At 43.6% G+C, this 17,611-nt stretch overlaps 1 protein-coding gene across 10 annotated transcripts in view; it reads left to right on the top strand.

Annotated features, from left to right (window-relative positions):
• The window catches only part of NEDD4L (NEDD4 like E3 ubiquitin protein ligase), a 260,860-nt gene that overhangs the window by 203,897 nt on the left and 39,352 nt on the right, over positions 1-17,611 (top strand). For 6 of the 10 annotated variants that reach the window (XM_079994713.1, XM_079994714.1, XM_079994708.1 and 3 more), the window contains 6 exons: positions 76-252; positions 2,867-2,941; positions 4,854-4,913; positions 10,382-10,513; positions 12,651-12,770; positions 16,558-16,758. In XM_079994713.1, the coding sequence (XP_079850839.1) occupies positions 76-252; positions 2,867-2,941; positions 4,854-4,913; positions 10,382-10,513; positions 12,651-12,770; positions 16,558-16,758 (765 nt within the window). The remainder of the gene's footprint in view (positions 1-75; positions 253-2,866; positions 2,942-4,853; positions 4,914-10,381; positions 10,514-12,650; positions 12,771-16,557; positions 16,759-17,611) is intronic. The other 4 variants (XM_079994715.1, XM_079994710.1, XM_079994711.1 and 1 more) reach the window with 2 other exon arrangements.

Raw genomic sequence — 17,611 nt, 5'->3', positions numbered from 1 at the left:
ATGGTTGCGTTGGGACGTATGGCAGGGAAGGTTGCTGTTTTGCATATTCACCGTAGGTTCTATCCTTTCCGCCAGCCCTGGGAAACCATTTCAGAAGAGGTTAATGCAAGCAGCGATTCCTTAAGCCTGTCCTTGCCACCCCCACCTTCATCGCCCATCTCCCGGACCAGTCCTCAGGAGCTGTCCGATGAACTGAACAGAAGACTTCAGATCACTCCAGATTCAAATGGGGAACAACTCTCTTCTATGATTGTAAGTAACCTCAATGTGTACTCTGCTATCTTCTGTATGCTGCCGTCCATTCTGACTGCTGAAATTCTTGCAAATGCTAGAAATGTTTTGCACTCGGAGATTAAGATAATCAGTTTTCCAAAGACCTTACTTTCTTCTACACGAGAGCACGCAAATGTGTGCGCTCTTCTTTAATTAAAATCGGACCGCTTTACAATACAGCAGGGTTGCAGTACTCTGAATATTTACTGGGGTGCAAGTCCCATTGAATCAGTAAATGTTCAGCTGCAATCCTTAGCATGCAAACCGAATATGGAAGCAAATCCTGCTGGATCTAATGGACTTCTGAGAAAACATATTTAGAATTGGACTATCGCAGTTGTCTTTTATTTATGTGTAACTTTCAGTATGTTTTTCTGATAAATTACTACAGGTATAGCCTGACCTTTGTTAGGTCAAGTATTCAGTGGATATAAGTTGATAATTTTTGATTGGGAGCAATGTCCCAACATGTTAGGAGTTTAGCATCTGTTCCCATAACTCAGCAGTTGCATTTAATGGTCAATGATGAATATTGGCAGGGCGACAGTATAAGTGACTGAGGATAAGGGTACTGCTAGGTTATCTATTTATTTAAAGGAAGCAATTTCAAATATTGCATATCACAGTTTAATGGGACACCTTATCAGCTTGCCTTTCATTTTTCAGGAGATAAGAAAGCTAAATATAGGAAGGTTTCATTTATGAATAACTTTGAAATATTCACCAGATATGCTTATTGGGTTCAGATACAAAGAAAAACTTGGATTAAGTCCTGTTGAAATGGCCATTTACATGATTCTGTTAAGGGGCTGTTACAATATCAGAAGCAGTTAGTTGAAAGCACTTTCTCTATATGAATATAACCATTTCTGATATTTGTACGTAGGTGAAATACTGTTGGGTTTGCATAATACATTTCTTGCATGATCACTGTGGCTGTTGCAAGGTGTGAATCATTTACAAGCTGTTCTCCTAATCAAGTCAATTCTGTGTCCCATCAAATGGGGGCACCTGATATGTGATAAGCCTATCGTGCATTTTTCTGTTCCTGCTGATCATGTGATCTGGTTCTCACATGAACCTAATAATCCTGTAAAAGTGGCTTAATCGTTTTTGAGCAACAGACAACCCGGCTGAAAGAACACCCCATCCATAATAACATTCGCATGTAAGGAACCTTCTCCAAAATGTACTGACAAACGTCTACCACAGGAGCCTTGGTATGCAGATGTAACTCTACAGTTACACATGCATTGCAAAAGGTCTATCCAATACCCCTTAGACTTTTCAGGGAGCGTCCTAGCATTGCTAGTCCTATCAATATGCAAGCTTGGAACACCCTAAAGCACATTAAGAGGGGACCATCCTGTCTTCCTCCCCACCCCTCCTGTCTTCTGCTATGACAGGGAACAAGAGAAGAGGAGAACTATATGTGGGAGGAACTGCTGCACTGAAACTCTCCAGCTCTGAGAATAATATCGAAGCAGACTGCCTTTGATAGGGAAAGCTGGCTTGGGGAATCAAGGCATCTAGAGTGTTTCACACGGTGCCGATTCCTCGGCCAAGGGTTCTTGGCATCCGTCTGTCCCAGGAGACAATGGAGGAGCCAAGGGTGGGGAACCTTTATCGGCCCAAGGGTTGCATTTTCTTCTGGGCAGCCTTCCAGGACAACATGCCAGTGGCAGGTTGGGACCAAAAGCGAAAAAACAGAAAGGGCAATGCAGAGCTTAGACTTCTAGCACTATACATTGGGTGGCATTCCAGCCATGGCGAAAACCAGAGATTTCTACTCCTGCACCTTTCCATCTAGAGATGCAAGAGGTGTTATCACAATGCAAGTGCAGATTCTAGCCAGGGAAAGGCGCTCAAGGAGGACGCAGAACAGGGCTGGTTGAAAGTCACAAGGGCTGGATGGAGAGGGTGGATTTGCCCCGCTGGCCCTGAGGTTCCCCACCCCTGCTCAGGTTTCTAGGATTTGGCCACAGCTCTCCAAGGCAGCCCTTCAAACCCCCACCATTCCTTGTGATTTGGGACGCTGCTCCCCAAGGCACACCAGAGGTCTAAATACCAGACCAGATGCCTAGACCTTAGTTACAGTGGAAGCCTTGCAAGACATTAGGGTGGTCAAAGTACTTCATGTCCATTGGTAATCTTCACACTGTCCTGTAAGGTACATGGATATTACTCCATTTTACTTTGTGATAGAGGCAGATGAAGATAAATAAAGCCCTCTCTTTAGAAGGGTGACCCAAGTTTTTCCATATTTCCCCACATCTTCTTCACTCACCGCATTTTTTTTGAAGAGCATCCAGAACAGATATCCCAACAAATGCTCTAGTTATCTTCCAGCCTCCCATTAGTCTCTCCTAACTCTGTATTAATATTGCTGGAATATTTTTCAGCTATACTTGATATTCAGGAAAGTCATCTTTCTTGAAGTTGGTCAGCTGAAGGGGGATTTCATTTCTGGTGATCGAACTGCAGAGGGTGGAAGAAAGGAGAATACAATATCAAAAAGTGAATCTAATTGATTTTGAGTCAAGGGAAAAATGCCAGTGTACATTTAATAATTCAGTGTGTCCTTTTCCTTCAGCAGAGAGATCCTTCTGCAAGGTTAAGATCTTGCAGTGTGACTGATGCAGTTGCTGAACAATCCCATTTATCACTGGTAAGCAGGATTTTCTTAATGGTTTTTTTCCTACCTCTCTTTTTTCTAATGCAGTTTTGTATTTTTGATCTGCGTGGGTCTGTGGCACCTTCTCTTGTGGAAATCATTTCAGCTGTGACCCCAGTTATATATTGACTTCTACAAACTTTCTTAAACCCTCTTACGAAGGGTAGGAACCCTAGATCCTTGAGAAGGGAGTGTTCTCAGTGCAGGTTGGAGAAGATGGGATGAAACTACATGGTGTTGGTCAAGATACTTCTTGACCAGATGATCTGAACCAGTTTTCGGGCATCCTGGGATTTAGCATGGATATTTCTCAAGAATGGATATGAGCAGGCATAGAACAGGCCACACAGCTCTATGGCTGTGGTACACATAATCTGTGGCAGGATGGGTGCCCTCATGTGCTAGATATGTGAAGATACATTGAAGATGCGTTTGAAGGAGAGGCCACAGAAATAAAACTTGGAAACACCGGATTAGTAATTTACAGGTCTACCCCTAACCATGCTTACTCAGAAAATCACATAATTTAATGGGGTTTCCTTTCTAGTAAGTATGTTTAGGATTGCAATCTAAGGCTTGCAGTCCTTTCTATGCTTACCTTGGGAGTAAGCCCTCTTGAACTCAGTGGGATTTACTTCTGAGTAAATGTAACTAGGATTGTGCATTGGGTTTGTTTCTTTAAGTACATGCTATGGATACCTAATATTTATATATTAATCAGGCATCATAATGTTATAATCCATGTCATTAAGTGGGGTGATTTATGTATACATTGAAATTGCATGAGGGGAAAACAGGGAAAGGTGCCAAAATTTCCTGAAAAATTGTCTTTTGTTTGCTTTGCTTTGCATACTAACTGTTTTGCAGTTTTCCTGTTTCTGTTTAACCTCCTTTCCTTTCCAAGTAGTATTCTTTTCAGCTATAATCCAGAAAACTCTATAACTTCTACTCAACATAAATATGCCTAGGATTACGTTGCATGTCCATGTCAGACATACCTAAAACAGCTCTCCAAAATAATTAATAATGAAAATAATGAATCATAACACCAGGAGAACTTTTTCCAGTTTTTCTTTGTGTCAGAAAGAGCTGGTCTGCATTTGAGATAACTTAACACTAGATCGTTCTATGTAGCAGAATGCATGGACAAGAATGAATTCTCATAGTGAATTCTTTTTCTTTCAAATGTCAATTAAACTGAATAGTGTCCCAATGGAAGAAAACAGAAGTTTTAAAAATGTGCTCAAACCCTTCTGGAAAACCTTGCTTCTTTTCTTCTCATAGCGATTAAGCTCTCTTCTGTTCTTCCCCTGCCCACTGCACCACCGTTTGCAGACACTTGCCCTTTCCTTTCCTGGTGGGGCGGTATAATTAACTGAAGACCCATTTCTTCATTTTCAGCTTGAATTAAGCCTCTGCTCTCACTGATGCGGGGGACGGGACCTTTATTTAATCTTGAGGTGTCTCAGATTCCTGGCTTAGATCATTTCTTTGTGTTCCTGCCTGTAGAAAAGGAATAGATTTAATTGTCCTACCTAGTGTTTGACACATTGCCTTACTTGCTGCTTCGAGTACCCAAGTGCTTTGAGTGCAAGTGTACACATAGTTATGCTTGTGTGGAATCCAATAGTATAATATTGTTCTGGAGCTGCGGTCAAATTATGAAGTCATCTCTAGGTGGAAATGAAAACAGAAGTATTTTGGACCCAAGTGCCGACACCTCATATCTGCTGTAATAAGTGGCCGCCATTTTCCTTACATTATCAGGGACTGATAGCATCTTTCCTCACCTTTAAAGTTGATACAGTATTTTAAAGTGGGCTTTTGTTTCTTCCGGAAGACATGCACATCATCTGTGACCTCCGTTCCCAACCACCCCTTAATTGTAACAATTGTTATTTAACAGCCGAGCGTCCCATCTAGGAGAGTTCGTTCTTCAACTGTCACTGGAGGTGAAGAGTCAACGGTAATCATGCCTTTATCAAGCCAAATATATTCTCTTCCTATAAGCCCAGACTCTGTCCTGTTCTTTTCTCTTCTCCTGGCTTCTCTCCAGAATGTTAGCTTTTTAGGTCTTTTATGGGCTATTCGTTTCCCCCCCCCCCCCATCTGTGCATGTAACTCTTTGGCTTCAGGGTGTACAGATGTCAACTTTCCTTGTTGTGCCTCTTTTGTGAGATAGATCACCTTTTCCCAGCACTCGCGGCGTAAATTGTGGGTGAACAGAAAACAGACTTCTTCTCCCCAGTCCTTCAGTTTCTTATGCCGCCCATCTGACTGGGGTTCTCCCAGCCAACAGAATATTAAAAACACGGTAAAACATCAAACATTAAAGGCTTCCCTAAAAAGGGCTACCTTCAAATGTCTTCTAAAAGTCAGATAGTTGTTAATAAAGTTGTTCCTTGACATCTGATGGGAGGCCGTTCCACAGGGTGGGTGCAGCTACCAAGAAGGCCCTCTGCCTAGTTCCCTGTAAGCTCACTTCTCTCAGTGAGCGAATATTATACACACACACACAACCCTCATCTTTCAGCTACGTAGACACCATACAGTAAAATTATAATAAAATTTTAATATAAACAACTGATACAGTTCAAATTATAAAGCCGCACATCCAAAAGAACCCACAATATGATAGGCATGATTTTTCCTACCACGCACCCTTCTTGTACATCATTTTGGACCTGGCCTTTGAAGTTTATTCCAATGTATTTTTTATTTCTTGAAAGGCTGCTTCCCAGCTTCTTCTCGTACCAAAAGAGGAGGAGGAGGAGGAAGGAGAAATTTGTGTAGGTGCAGGAATTTTTAAGAACTAGGAGCAGAGCGTTTATCTCCGCGATCCCCAAAGGGGAAATACTTGCTGCAATTTTGACTTAATTTTATTGGAATGCCCACCTGTGAATTCTCTCCATTTGGACCAGTGTAAATAGGGATGCCATTGGTGATGGGCATGGGAAACAAAACAACAAATCAGAGGGAAAACACAGTATAGGGTACTTTGCCAGGCCCCTCCACCATAACCCAAGTGACTGGAAAATTCGGGGGGGGGGGCAGGGAGGATATAACCCCAACCAGTAAGCAGAAAGCATGAATGACCACAACCAATTCCACCTACATACACGCTAAAGGTAAAAGGGAGCAGGTGGCACTGTGGTCTAAACCACCAAGCCTCTTGGGCTTGCCGATCGGAAGGTCGGCGGTTCGAATCCCCATGACGGGGTGAGCTCCCGTTACTGTGTCCCAGCTCCTGCCAACCTAGCAGTTCAAAAGCACGCCAGTTCAAGTAGATAAATAGGTATTGCTGCGGCGGGAAGGTAAACGGCATTTCCATGCGCTCTGGCACTCATCACAGTTTTCCGTTGTGCCAGAAGCGGTTTAGTCCTGCTGGCCACATGATCCGGAAAGCTGTCTGTGGAGAAACGCCGGCTCCCTCGGCCTGAAAGCGGAGAGGAGTGGTGCACCCCATAGTCGAATTCGACTGGACTTAACCATCCAGGAGTCTTTTAGCTTTTTACATACACTCTGTATGGGGTTTAACAGCAGACTGGTTCCAGGTTTGAAGAGACTCACAGCATGAGGTCCTCAAAGCAATTTCATTTCTGCATGAATGGACAGGCTTATATAGGAGGAGGAAAAGGGAGCAGAGCTACTCCTACAGTGAAATAGCATTAATTCAGGATGTTGTGGGCCATTATAACAGCAGCTGTCCAGCACTTACCAGAGTGCCAAAAAGGGGGGAGGTACAGCAATACCATCATCAGTGGCTGCCCAAGAATCCATTGAATGTTCTAACTTGGTCCTCACAACTTTCATGTCTCTTATTGGGCCATGGAGGCACATTCTGTTTTTCAACTTGGCTACAAGTACTTTGGGCATTTTAAGCATAGTGGTTTTAATTAATACCCTTAGCATTGGCAGTGGTACTAATCTGAAAACAATACAAAAATCTATAAAGGACAGCAGAAGTCGACGGAGGTTCTAGTTGTTCATTTTTTGGAGAAAGCTTTATGTTGCAACAGCAGGTTAAAGATTATACCAGGTGGTCTAGAGTATTGGCACTCATTCTTTAATCCGTTGCCATTTCTTCACCGACTATTTCAGGTGGGGGGGGCTTACATTAATATAGATCAGCTTGAAACAGAGAGGAAGGGGTAATGACTAAAATGCATGAGAAGTGTTTTCTTGGAAATTAAAGCACAGCTTTATTTATTTTAATCTTTGCGGAGCATAAGTTTAAAAATTGATATAGCCCAGAAAGGAAATCTAGTTACAGTCATACCTCAGGTTGTGAACATGATCCGTGCAGGAGGCATATTCGCAACCTGCAGCGCCACGTCTGTGGACGCGTGTGACACGATTTGGTGCTTCTGCGCATGCATGTGATGTCATTTTGTGCTCCTGCGCATGCGTGAGTGCCGAAACCCGGAAGTAACGCGTTCCGATACTTCCGGGTCCAGTGTGGTCCGCAACCCAAAAACGCACAACCCACAGAGTTCGTAACCCGAGGTATGACTGTACTTGAATAGCAAGAGATAACTTTTTATTCCTAGGCAATTGCATCATTCCCTGTCTCTGTTGACATTCATATTGAGACCTTACTAACTTTTCAAATGGGCCACTTAAGCACTGCTAGGGGGGGGGAAGAAATGCATCACACACCCCAGATTTCAAAAAAATAATAATTCCTTGCACTAATTTGCATTTTTTGATGCACATAGAGAAATAATTACTATAATTTATATATAAGTACAGTAATAAAGAGGAAGGCTGAGTGCCTGTTGAGTGTGCTGTCTGGGTGTTTTGTTTTGACGGGCAACTTCAAGACCCCTGCTCCACCTTCTTAGGAGTCTTCATCTGAATCCAGACTAAAACTGGACAAACCCCTCAAAGAGAGGGCTGCCCAGAAGAAGGGGACTGCCCCATTGCGTAAGCAGAATATGCTTTGTTGGATACAGCCCACAATCTCCTAAATTATTTAGGGTTGTATCCAACCCACTTAGCAGCATAATATTTTCACTGCCAGAATACTAGTAGAAAGTTGTTCCACAAGAGAACGCATTAGCAGGTTGCTGGTAACTTTGATTGTGTGATGCATTGCACAATCCGGTTGCACAACAAGCTTCCGCTAGCAAAGCTGGCGTGTTGGATCCCTTGTTGCACAACGTTAAGACTTGCCCTTCCACTACCACAAGATCCCTTCGGAGACAGGCCCCATCCCGTTTTGCACATTTAATATTAGTTTCCCCTCAACTTTAAATCAGTGGAGACATTTTTAGAGCAAAAGGATGTGCAGAAAAGGGAGAGTGTACCAAACTGTGATGCCAGCTGAGCATAAAGTATTTGTTAGCTCTTAAGAGGATTTCACACAAGACTGCTTGGTTTCTTTTATATATGTGTGTGTAGAGAGAGATATAGAGCAGTCCTTTCTGGTGTTTCCATATTTTTCCTTTCTAGTCATCATTAATTAATCATCATTCTCATAACATGCATTTTTTAAAAAGCACCACGTTTTTCAGAGCAAGAGTTACCGTACCTCTCACCTTCTTTAAACAAAACAAAATTCAAAACAATTTTCAAATCTGTACCCACAATTCCATCTGAAACTGTTCCGGATAACATATAAATGTTCATCAGCACCCACGATCAATTCTTGCTTCAGCTTCCTGAATGTGTGGCTTTATTTTTACTTCCACAGAAAGATCGCAGACTTTAATCCACGTAGGTTGTTACTGATGTATAGCAGTTTCTTCCCCAACTGTGACCATCTCTGAAATTCTCACTCCATTTACAATAAACAAAAAACCCCAAAAAAACCTACCTTGCCTTGGTAACAAGGGGAGCCTTTTCACTGTTTCTAGCTGCCATGGAGACTTGGTTTAGTTCCTGGTATTGTGGCCGGGGCTCTGATCCAGATCCCCACTGCTTACATCTGAGTAAGAAACCACTGCCACATATTAAACGTAATGTATAGTTTTACCTTCAGTGACTGTGTGTATACAGATACATTCCTTTGTGAATATAGGGGGAAAGTTCATAAACAGTGAAACCTACATTGTTTGCACTCTGGCCTGATTTGGCATACCTGGTTTTCCTGTCTTGTATTGCCTTTATTGTATTGCAACCAGGGAATCTCACATTCTACGGTCATTAGTTATGAGGAACACCTTGACAAATGGGGGGAGTTTCCTATGAAACCTCAGAGACCAAAGTAGGGCTCAGCAGTTGTTAGCAGGTGATTAGTAAGTGGTTTGCAGTGTCAATATTTCTGCCTGAGTTTGCAAGCAGCAGAACAGGTGCCTGCAAGAAGCCTTGGCCTTAAGAAGGAACATAGAAACCACTTGAGGACATAGGAAGTTGCCTTATGTGGACTCAAACCATATTGCGTACACTGACTGCTAGCAGCAGTCTAGAGTTTCAGGTAGGAGACTTCCCCAACACTACCCAGAGATGCCAAGGATTTAACCTGGGTCCTTCTGCAATGCAAAGCAGGTGATTTGCCACTGAGCCAGTGTGACTGTAGTGATTAGAGTACCAAACTAAACCTGGGAAGACCCAAGTCCAAATAAGTTCATGGGGTGACTCTCAGTCTAACCCAGTGTTTCCCAAGCTTGGGTCTCCAGCTGTCATTGGACTACAACTCCCATCATCCCAAGCTAGCAGGGCCAGTGGTCAGGGATGATGGGAACTGTAGTCCAAAAACAGACACCCAGTTTGGGAAACCCTGGTCTTCACCTATCTCAGAAGGTTGTTTTGAGAATAAAAAGTGGAGGCAAGGGAGCTTCATGGAAGGAAGACATCATAAAAACAAGAATACAAAGCTCAAATATTTGTAAACCCCATATATTATACAATGGATGGTGACATGTCTGAAAGTCTGTTTCATTATTAACCAACATATTTGGATTCAAGGCTGCACAGCCTGTGACCCAGCAAAACAAATATTGCCCACAAGCCACAAAAGGTTTGACAACCCTCCTGTTTCTGCTGACTTATTTCAGCTAGCTAGGGAAACAAACAATTGTGCATTATTTCAAGGAATGCTGGTTAATGGGAGTAAAATAATTTTCTTCTCGGTGCTCCTGGCAGTACAGTTTGATTCTGCTAAGTCTTTTTATACTCTTCCGCTCTTCCTGTTGCCTGTCTTTCATGAACAAACAGTATCTTCAGTGAGGATAAAGTGAAATACGCTTCTCTCAAGCTGGACAATGTTTGTATCCCTCTTGGTTTCAGCACATTGCAATTTTCTTGTCACTTTTGTGACCCATGCTCCAGAGGATGGAAATGAATCCTTGTGTATCTGAACGTGAGCCTGCCTTCTAAGAGGGAGGTGCTGTGCCGACACACACTTCCTGGTTGTACTGCTGCTGCAAATGTTGTTTGTACGAATGACCCGCTGTCACATAGTAACACTATGGTAATTTCTTGCATAAACAGCCATCAGTGGCCTATGTACATACTACACCGGGCTTACCTTCGGGCTGGGAAGAGCGGAAAGATGCTAAGGGTCGTACTTACTATGTCAATCATAACAATCGAACCACAACTTGGACTCGTCCTATCATGCAGGTACGGAACTTGCTATCCAGAGAAAAGCGACAGAATGTTTTCTAGAGTGTGTGGAGTCGTTTCCATTCTGTGGCCGTGTCAAATTTCAGAATGACAGCTATAGGCGTGGGGGAGGACAATTTCTGGGGAAGTAATTGGTTTTAGCTGAGGAGACATGCATTGACTAAAGCAAGATCTGCTCTGTTTGGCGCAGGCCAGTGCCAGTTTCAATACGCATCAAACCTGGGAGGTGCGCGTTGTGACACATGTCCACCCTTCATCCGCTTAATAACATCTTCACTTGGGGGAGGGGGCGGCAGAACTGGGTCATTGCAAGATGGTGATGGGCTATATTGTCACTAGGTGAAGAAGAGCAAAATTCTCTGTTCCTGCTTGCCTAAATGAAGCTGTGGTTGTCAAACTGCAGCAAGAGCACTCAACGTTTTTGCTTGTTGAAGACAAAAAGTTACCTGCATTTTAACAAAGTGGAACCGATCCCGAAGAACGCAGTGGGTCTTCAGTGCAGCTCTTACTTTCCTTGGAGCAATTTCTCCCCTTTCCCTCACAATGCTAACGTAGCCTCCCACATTTCTTTAATGAAAACTGGGACATCCTATTCTATTATTATTATTATTATTATTATTATTATTATTATTATTGCTATTTATACCCCACCCATGTGACTGGGCTGCCCCAGCCACTCTTATATAGGGCTGCCTTTAGGTGGCTGGGGGGGGGGGTCGGATAACTCCATACCCTCCAACATTTCTCCAATGGAAATAGGGATATCCTAAGGAAAAGCGGAAAATTCCAGGCACAATTTGGAAACCCGGGCAGCTTCTGTAAATCCAGGGCTGTTCCTGGAAAATAGGGATACTTGGAGGGTCTGTAAAAGACTAACCGGTATTCCCCATAAACCCCCAATAAAGCTACAATTTGTAGTGGGTTTCAGATCCTGACTTAAGGGGAAGCTGGTTAACTGTAACCACTGTTAACACCAGTGTTATAAGTTATCAGCCAAGGAAGCAAGTGAAATTGTACATGAGCTGACCATGGCCAGAAGATAACATTCAAAACCAGGCAGAAGCATGGAGCAGCAGTAAGCGGGTTATGTAAACAAGCAGGCGCAGAGAATAAGCAGTGATGCAACTCCCACCTTAACTGGCTGGTGGGAGTTGTATCACTGAGTGTTTTTCTAAGAGCGTGGTGCCATTCATACATCAGGAGACTGGTCCAAGCAGGAAGCTGCGAATGAGCCTCTGGGTGACTGTAGCAGCTGTCTGTTCCAACCGTGAAGAACCAGCCCTTTTTTCATGTCTGCCACTCATTCATCTGCTCACCCTGCAACAGGCCCTGGGTGCTTTTTGCAATAGCAAAGAGGATCAAGGGAATTCTCCGGGACTTGTTCTTTTCTGCTACTCTTAGACGTCAGGTGCTGTAGTGGAATGGGGAGGTGAAATGACTGCATCGAGAGAAGCCAATGTTGAACTTAACTTGAGCAAAAATAGAATCTTTGGCAGCCAAAAGTTATCCTGCTTTTGGATGCAAGTAGGCAAGCTACAGTAAATGTGGTACATGAAGAAGCATTAGCTAGTAGGGCTTATGTACCTGTTTCATACTAATAAATAAACTGGTCCTAGTGCTATAGTATAAGGGACGTGGGTAGCTCTGTGGGTTAAACCACAGAGCCTAGGACTTGCCGATCAGAAGGCCTTAAATCCACAAACAGACCCCCTCCCAACCCCTGGATTTTAGATCTCGTGCACACAAATTGTAGCCTTCCAAAACAGTGACTAAGAGGGCTGGGCTTTTTTCTCCCTTCCTCATCCCCCATCGCCCCATAATTTGAGCTGTCTAAATGCCTCACCCACATTGGTTTGATATAATAGTTATAAAAGCCTTCACTCTTCCAAAAAAAAAAAAAGGTACTCCTAAACATTTAGAATGCAATTGAAATGCAGGATTTTGACAGCATGGCAGAAATTGTTCCAGGTGTGATCATTTCCCCCCCTCTAGGCAGGAATGTTATTGCTGAAAAAGTTATTTAATAATTCACCGACCGGCACGAACGTTTGGAAATTGTTTGATCATGAAATGGCTCGTCTTTTGGCGAGGAAGGTCATAACATGTAGCTAACTTGTGTTTGCCTCTGAAATAGCTTGCTGAGGATGGTGCGACTGGGTCAACATCAAACAGTAACAACCACCTAAGTGAGCCTCAGATCAGACGGCCTCGTAGCCTCAGTACTCCCACAGTAACATTATCTGCACCACTTGAGGTGAGAAGTGCTATCTTCAATTCCCAAGCCTTCCCTTCCTCCTGGATTCCCATCCTCTCTATCTTGTTGTTATTCCTTACTTTAACTTCCAGTTTTCCAGTCCACTTGTCAGTCTTTTGCAAAAACTCCTTTGTGCCTCAAAAAAATTACATTTGCGTCTTACAGGTTATTTTTCGCCTCTGTCTTTATTTTGTGCATTTACACGTTGCTGTTCTAACCAGTTCTTATGCTGAACATAGTAGACATGTTCCTATTTTTATTTCAAATCTTATAGGATCATCACTTAAGAAATATTCAGATTGTTTATTTTAATTTCCTTCTTTTTTGGTTGTTTCAGTCAACAAAGCAAGGGCATGTAGATTGAGTTATGAATGTAACTTTTCAATTTGACTCTTATTTTCTGTTTTGCATTTGAATATAAATCCTTCAGTTCAGTTTGTTCTATGAAGATGAGCTTTTGGTTGTAAAGTAGATATTGTTGTTCACTGCCAAACATTTATTTTTGTGCTCAATGGTCAGAAAATCTAGGCACTTTCAATGTGATATAATTCTATTCAGTCTCTGCATTGCTGAAAACATTTCTGGTGAAGGGAAGTAATTTCCCTGTTGAAATTAATTCTTTTGAGATAATACAAAGATACCCCTTTATAATAATAAAAAGCAGTATCTTGTGAAAAAAACTCATTTGATGAACCATATGCAACCCCTCTCCCCATTCAGATTGGCCCAACTTTCGGATCTCCTGCTGCTTTCTGTTTTTGGACTTTCACATACTGCTGCTTTTCTAAGAAGTAATTTATTTATGAAGTATTTGCTCAAAAACCATAGGTGCACATCAGAAAAAAATAGCCACCTACAGAATCAAAGCAAGTGAATAGATTTTGTATTTTTCATTTAGCCGTTGGGGAAAATATTCATGATTTCTGTATTGTAAGTGACAGCTGGGGAGGAGGAAAGCACTGGAAGTTAAGTTTTTAGCAACTGAGTGTGACAACTTTGCACGAATTAATAACCACAGTGGATGAAATACTGAAAGGTTGAAATCAGAAGTAACAATATTTGCAATTACATGAAGTCAGATTCTCAGTGCACCACATATTTAAATATCACAGCTCAGAGTGTGTTGATTAGTGTGAAAAGCTGGCATAGCAAATATACCTGTGCACACTTTGAACACTAGACAGACCCCTTATTTGGCACTGTGGGTTAAACCACAGAGCCTAGGGCTTACCAATCAGAAGGTTGGCAGTTCGAATCCCCGCGACAGGGTAAGCTCCCGTTGCTCGGTCCCTGCTCCTGCCAACCTAGCAGTTCGAAAGCACGTCAAAGTGCAAGTAGATAAATAGGTACCACTCTGGTGGGAAGGTGAACGGCATTTCCGTGCGCTGCTCTGGTTCACCAGAAGCAGCTTTGTCATGCTGGCCACATGACCCATAGGCTGTACGCCGGCTCGCCTCAGCCAGTAAAGCGAGATGAGCGCTGCAACCCCAGAGTCGTCCGCAACTGGACCTAACGGTCAGGGGTCCCTTTACTTTTACCTTACCCCAATAGCAATCAGATTGTTGGACACCCCCTGTGCCTGGAGTGCCTGAGGGAGTCATGTGAACCCTCCTAGGAGGTTCAATATTGTCTGTACTTCTCAGTCCTCTGGGGTGTCAGACATTCCCAGTCCAATCCCTGGAGATGGCAGGGATTGAACCTAAAACCTTCTGTGTGCAAATCAGGTGCTTTACCACCCAGTTCTGCCCTTTCAGTGAACAACAAGACGTGCACACAAATGAGGCCAGCATATGCAACCTTGCTTTACAAAGATAATGAGTAGTTGAAGGCACAGCTGCTTCCTTACTTTGAAAACCCGCAACTGAGATTTCTCATTGCCAGCATTTTATGGCAAGAAGGATTCAGATTGTGAATCCCTTTTTGCCACTTCTTGGCTGGGAGGCCAATGTTCAAAACCCTCACCACCAAGAAATGGCCCACTGCTGCCAGCTTCAAACAGCTGTGCACATTATGCTTCCCTGTGTTACCACATCCATGCGCACGCATGCTGTGTGCACCCGACGAATGATGCGTGCGAGTCCTCATTTTAAATACATACTCTCAGATCAGGGCAAGGTCTGAAGGCACCCAAAGCAGACAGCTCAAGAAGGTGTGGGTTTGGTCAGTGCCTAGGTGGGGCACTGCCTGGGATCTTCATGTCCCACCCCCTAATTTCTCCTCATATTCTGCACCCACTCCAATGTACTTCTTGTCTGCATACAGTCTGTGTCTTAATATGAAAGTTTAGCTCCTCTCTCTTCCTCATCACATTGTTTGTTGCCCAGCAAAGTATAACTTATATTTGAATGGCCCAGTGATAAGATCAGGAAGGGTTTTTTGTTTTGTTTTAATTGTTTTATATATGGAATTGCTTTTATTTGTTTTTGCGCTTTTCTTGTTTTAGGGTTGTAATTGCTCCGTTTGTTTTATAATTGCATATTTCATTGCTGCAACCCACTTTTGGGGCCTTATGGTGAACAGCAAGTAAGAAGTCAAATAAATAAGGAAGGAAGGAGGGAAGGAAAGAAGGAAGGAAAGAAGGAAGGAAGGAAGGAAGGAAGGGGAGAGAGGATTTAGGGCTCTGGAAAAATGGCCGGAATGAACTCCTCTCCTCAATCTCGTCCCTGCTCCCTTTTTCCTTAAAGATAAACCATTGCTTTTATTTTCCTTTTCATGCTGTGGTTTCTGAGCGTTTAGTTAAAATTGTGGCGTTACACTTGGTAAGAAAAGGCAGGCTGTTGCTGTAGTGCAGTGATGGCCAAACTTGGCCCTCCAGCTGTTTTGGGACTACAGTTCCCATCGTCCCTGACCACTGGTCCTGTTACCCAGGGATGATGGGAGTTGTAGTCCCAGAACAGCTGGAGGGCCAAGTTTGGCCATCACTGCTCTAGTGCATTGAAATACCTATGCTGCGGATTTTGGGGTGATGGGATTGCATTGTGGTGGGTGGTAGGAGTTTTGGGTTTCTCCTCACCCGCTTCCTGAAAGGGTATGCCCTCAGAGGTGAGATTCAGGGCTTGCACTGTCTTCTGCATCTGTTTCAGCCTAACCACAATAATAACTTTGTGTGTGTGTGTGTGCTTATTGCGCATCCACGTTTAAAGTGCATTAGACAAGGAATAATGGCTGATTTCCAGGCAATGGGGACAATTATGTGCTTTCAATCCTTTTATCCCAAGTGAAGATCTCTGTGGTGTAGTGGTTAGTGCACTGGACTAGAACCTGCGAGACCTGGGTTCAAATCCCCACTGAGCGACATAAAAGTTCACTGGGTAACCTTGAGGCCAGTCTCTTAGCCTAACCCAGGTTTACCTCGCCTGGGACGGTTCACTCTACAGGAGATCCCTCCATGGGCCAGATCACATGAGTGTGAGTGCGCGTGCCTGCGATTTCTGGCGTCTGCGCAGACGCGATTTCCGGTGCCATGGAAAGGAGTCCCTGCACCGCACCTGTTTAACGCAGCGCGCGGGGACTCGCCGAGCGGGCGACTCGGTTTGGAGGCAGCTCGTGGACCAGTTGAACAGCCCCTGTGGGCCTTTTGTGGCCCATGGGCCTTAGGTTGCCACCCCCTGTCCTAACCTACTGAACAGGGTTGTTGTGAGGATTAAATGGGGAGGCAGAGAAGAGTGCGTGCCCTTCGAAGTGGGATGGAAATGTAATAATGAATAAAGAATTTTTTTTTTTAAACCTGGCATCTTTCACACTATAAGATGGCCGTCTTGATTCTTACCGCTGCTTCTTCCCACAGGGACTGATCAGGGACTCTCCTGTGCGAAGAGCTGTGAAGGACACCCTTTCTAACCCCCAATCTCCGCAGCCTTCTCCCTACAATTCTCCAAAACCACAGCATAAGTTGACGCAAAGCTTCTTACCTCCTGGCTGGGAGATGCGAATAGCACCCAATGGCAGACCTTTCTTTATCGATCATAACACAAAGACCACCACATGGGTAAGAGGAATTCCAAATGTGTGCATCTCTTTTGCGGGGGACCTGGGGGGTATACAGGGGTTAGCAACAGAGACCAGAAAACATGTGAAAGTTGGGGTGGAAGCGGCAGGGAGTGGGGAGATACCACAATAAATTTCAGCAGAATTCAGTAGAGGGTAGTCTACAGGCGGCTTCTACACTTGTTTCTTTTTTGAACTATCGTTTCAGCCTGTGATGTCCCCCCCCCCCCCCCGATAAGCTACTCCATGGAACTTTAAATATTATGTTCTCCTGCTTCTTAGCAGCAGCTCAGCAGACGCACATTATGCATTAAAGCTTTTGCCCTATAACCCTATATTGCATGCTCTGTGCTGAAAATAGCCAGTTTCTCCAACTTCTCCAGTCAATTATTATTATTGTTGCTAGGCCACAGTACTTGGCATTTTAGAGAATGAATACACACACACACACACACACACACACACACACATATATATATATATATATATATATATATATAGACATGTCCTTTCCCTAAGGAGCTTACGGTGCATTCTGAGCTCATTTGCTTTGCTCTCTTGATGTCGTCGTTTACATCCAGGGATAGCTCAGTTGGTAGAGCACAATACTCTTAAATCTCATGGGTTTGAGCCCCATGTCGGGCAAAAGATTCCTGCATTGCAGTGGGTTCGATTAGATGACCCTCATGGTCCCTTCCAACTCTACAGTTCTATAATTCTTGTTATCTCTGTGATCTCTGCACACACAACACCATCTTCAAAGCTTCTCTCTGTATCCTGCCGTGCTGCTTTCTCTTATGCTTTTATTGGCATGGAAGGCTGCCTTCATATCAAGTCAGACCATTGGTCCAGCT

This window comes from Podarcis cretensis (assembly GCF_951804945.1).
Source record: "Podarcis cretensis genome assembly, chromosome: 11".
Taxonomy (NCBI): domain Eukaryota; kingdom Metazoa; phylum Chordata; class Lepidosauria; order Squamata; family Lacertidae; genus Podarcis; species Podarcis cretensis.
This window is presented reverse-complemented; position numbering and strand designations above follow the sequence as displayed.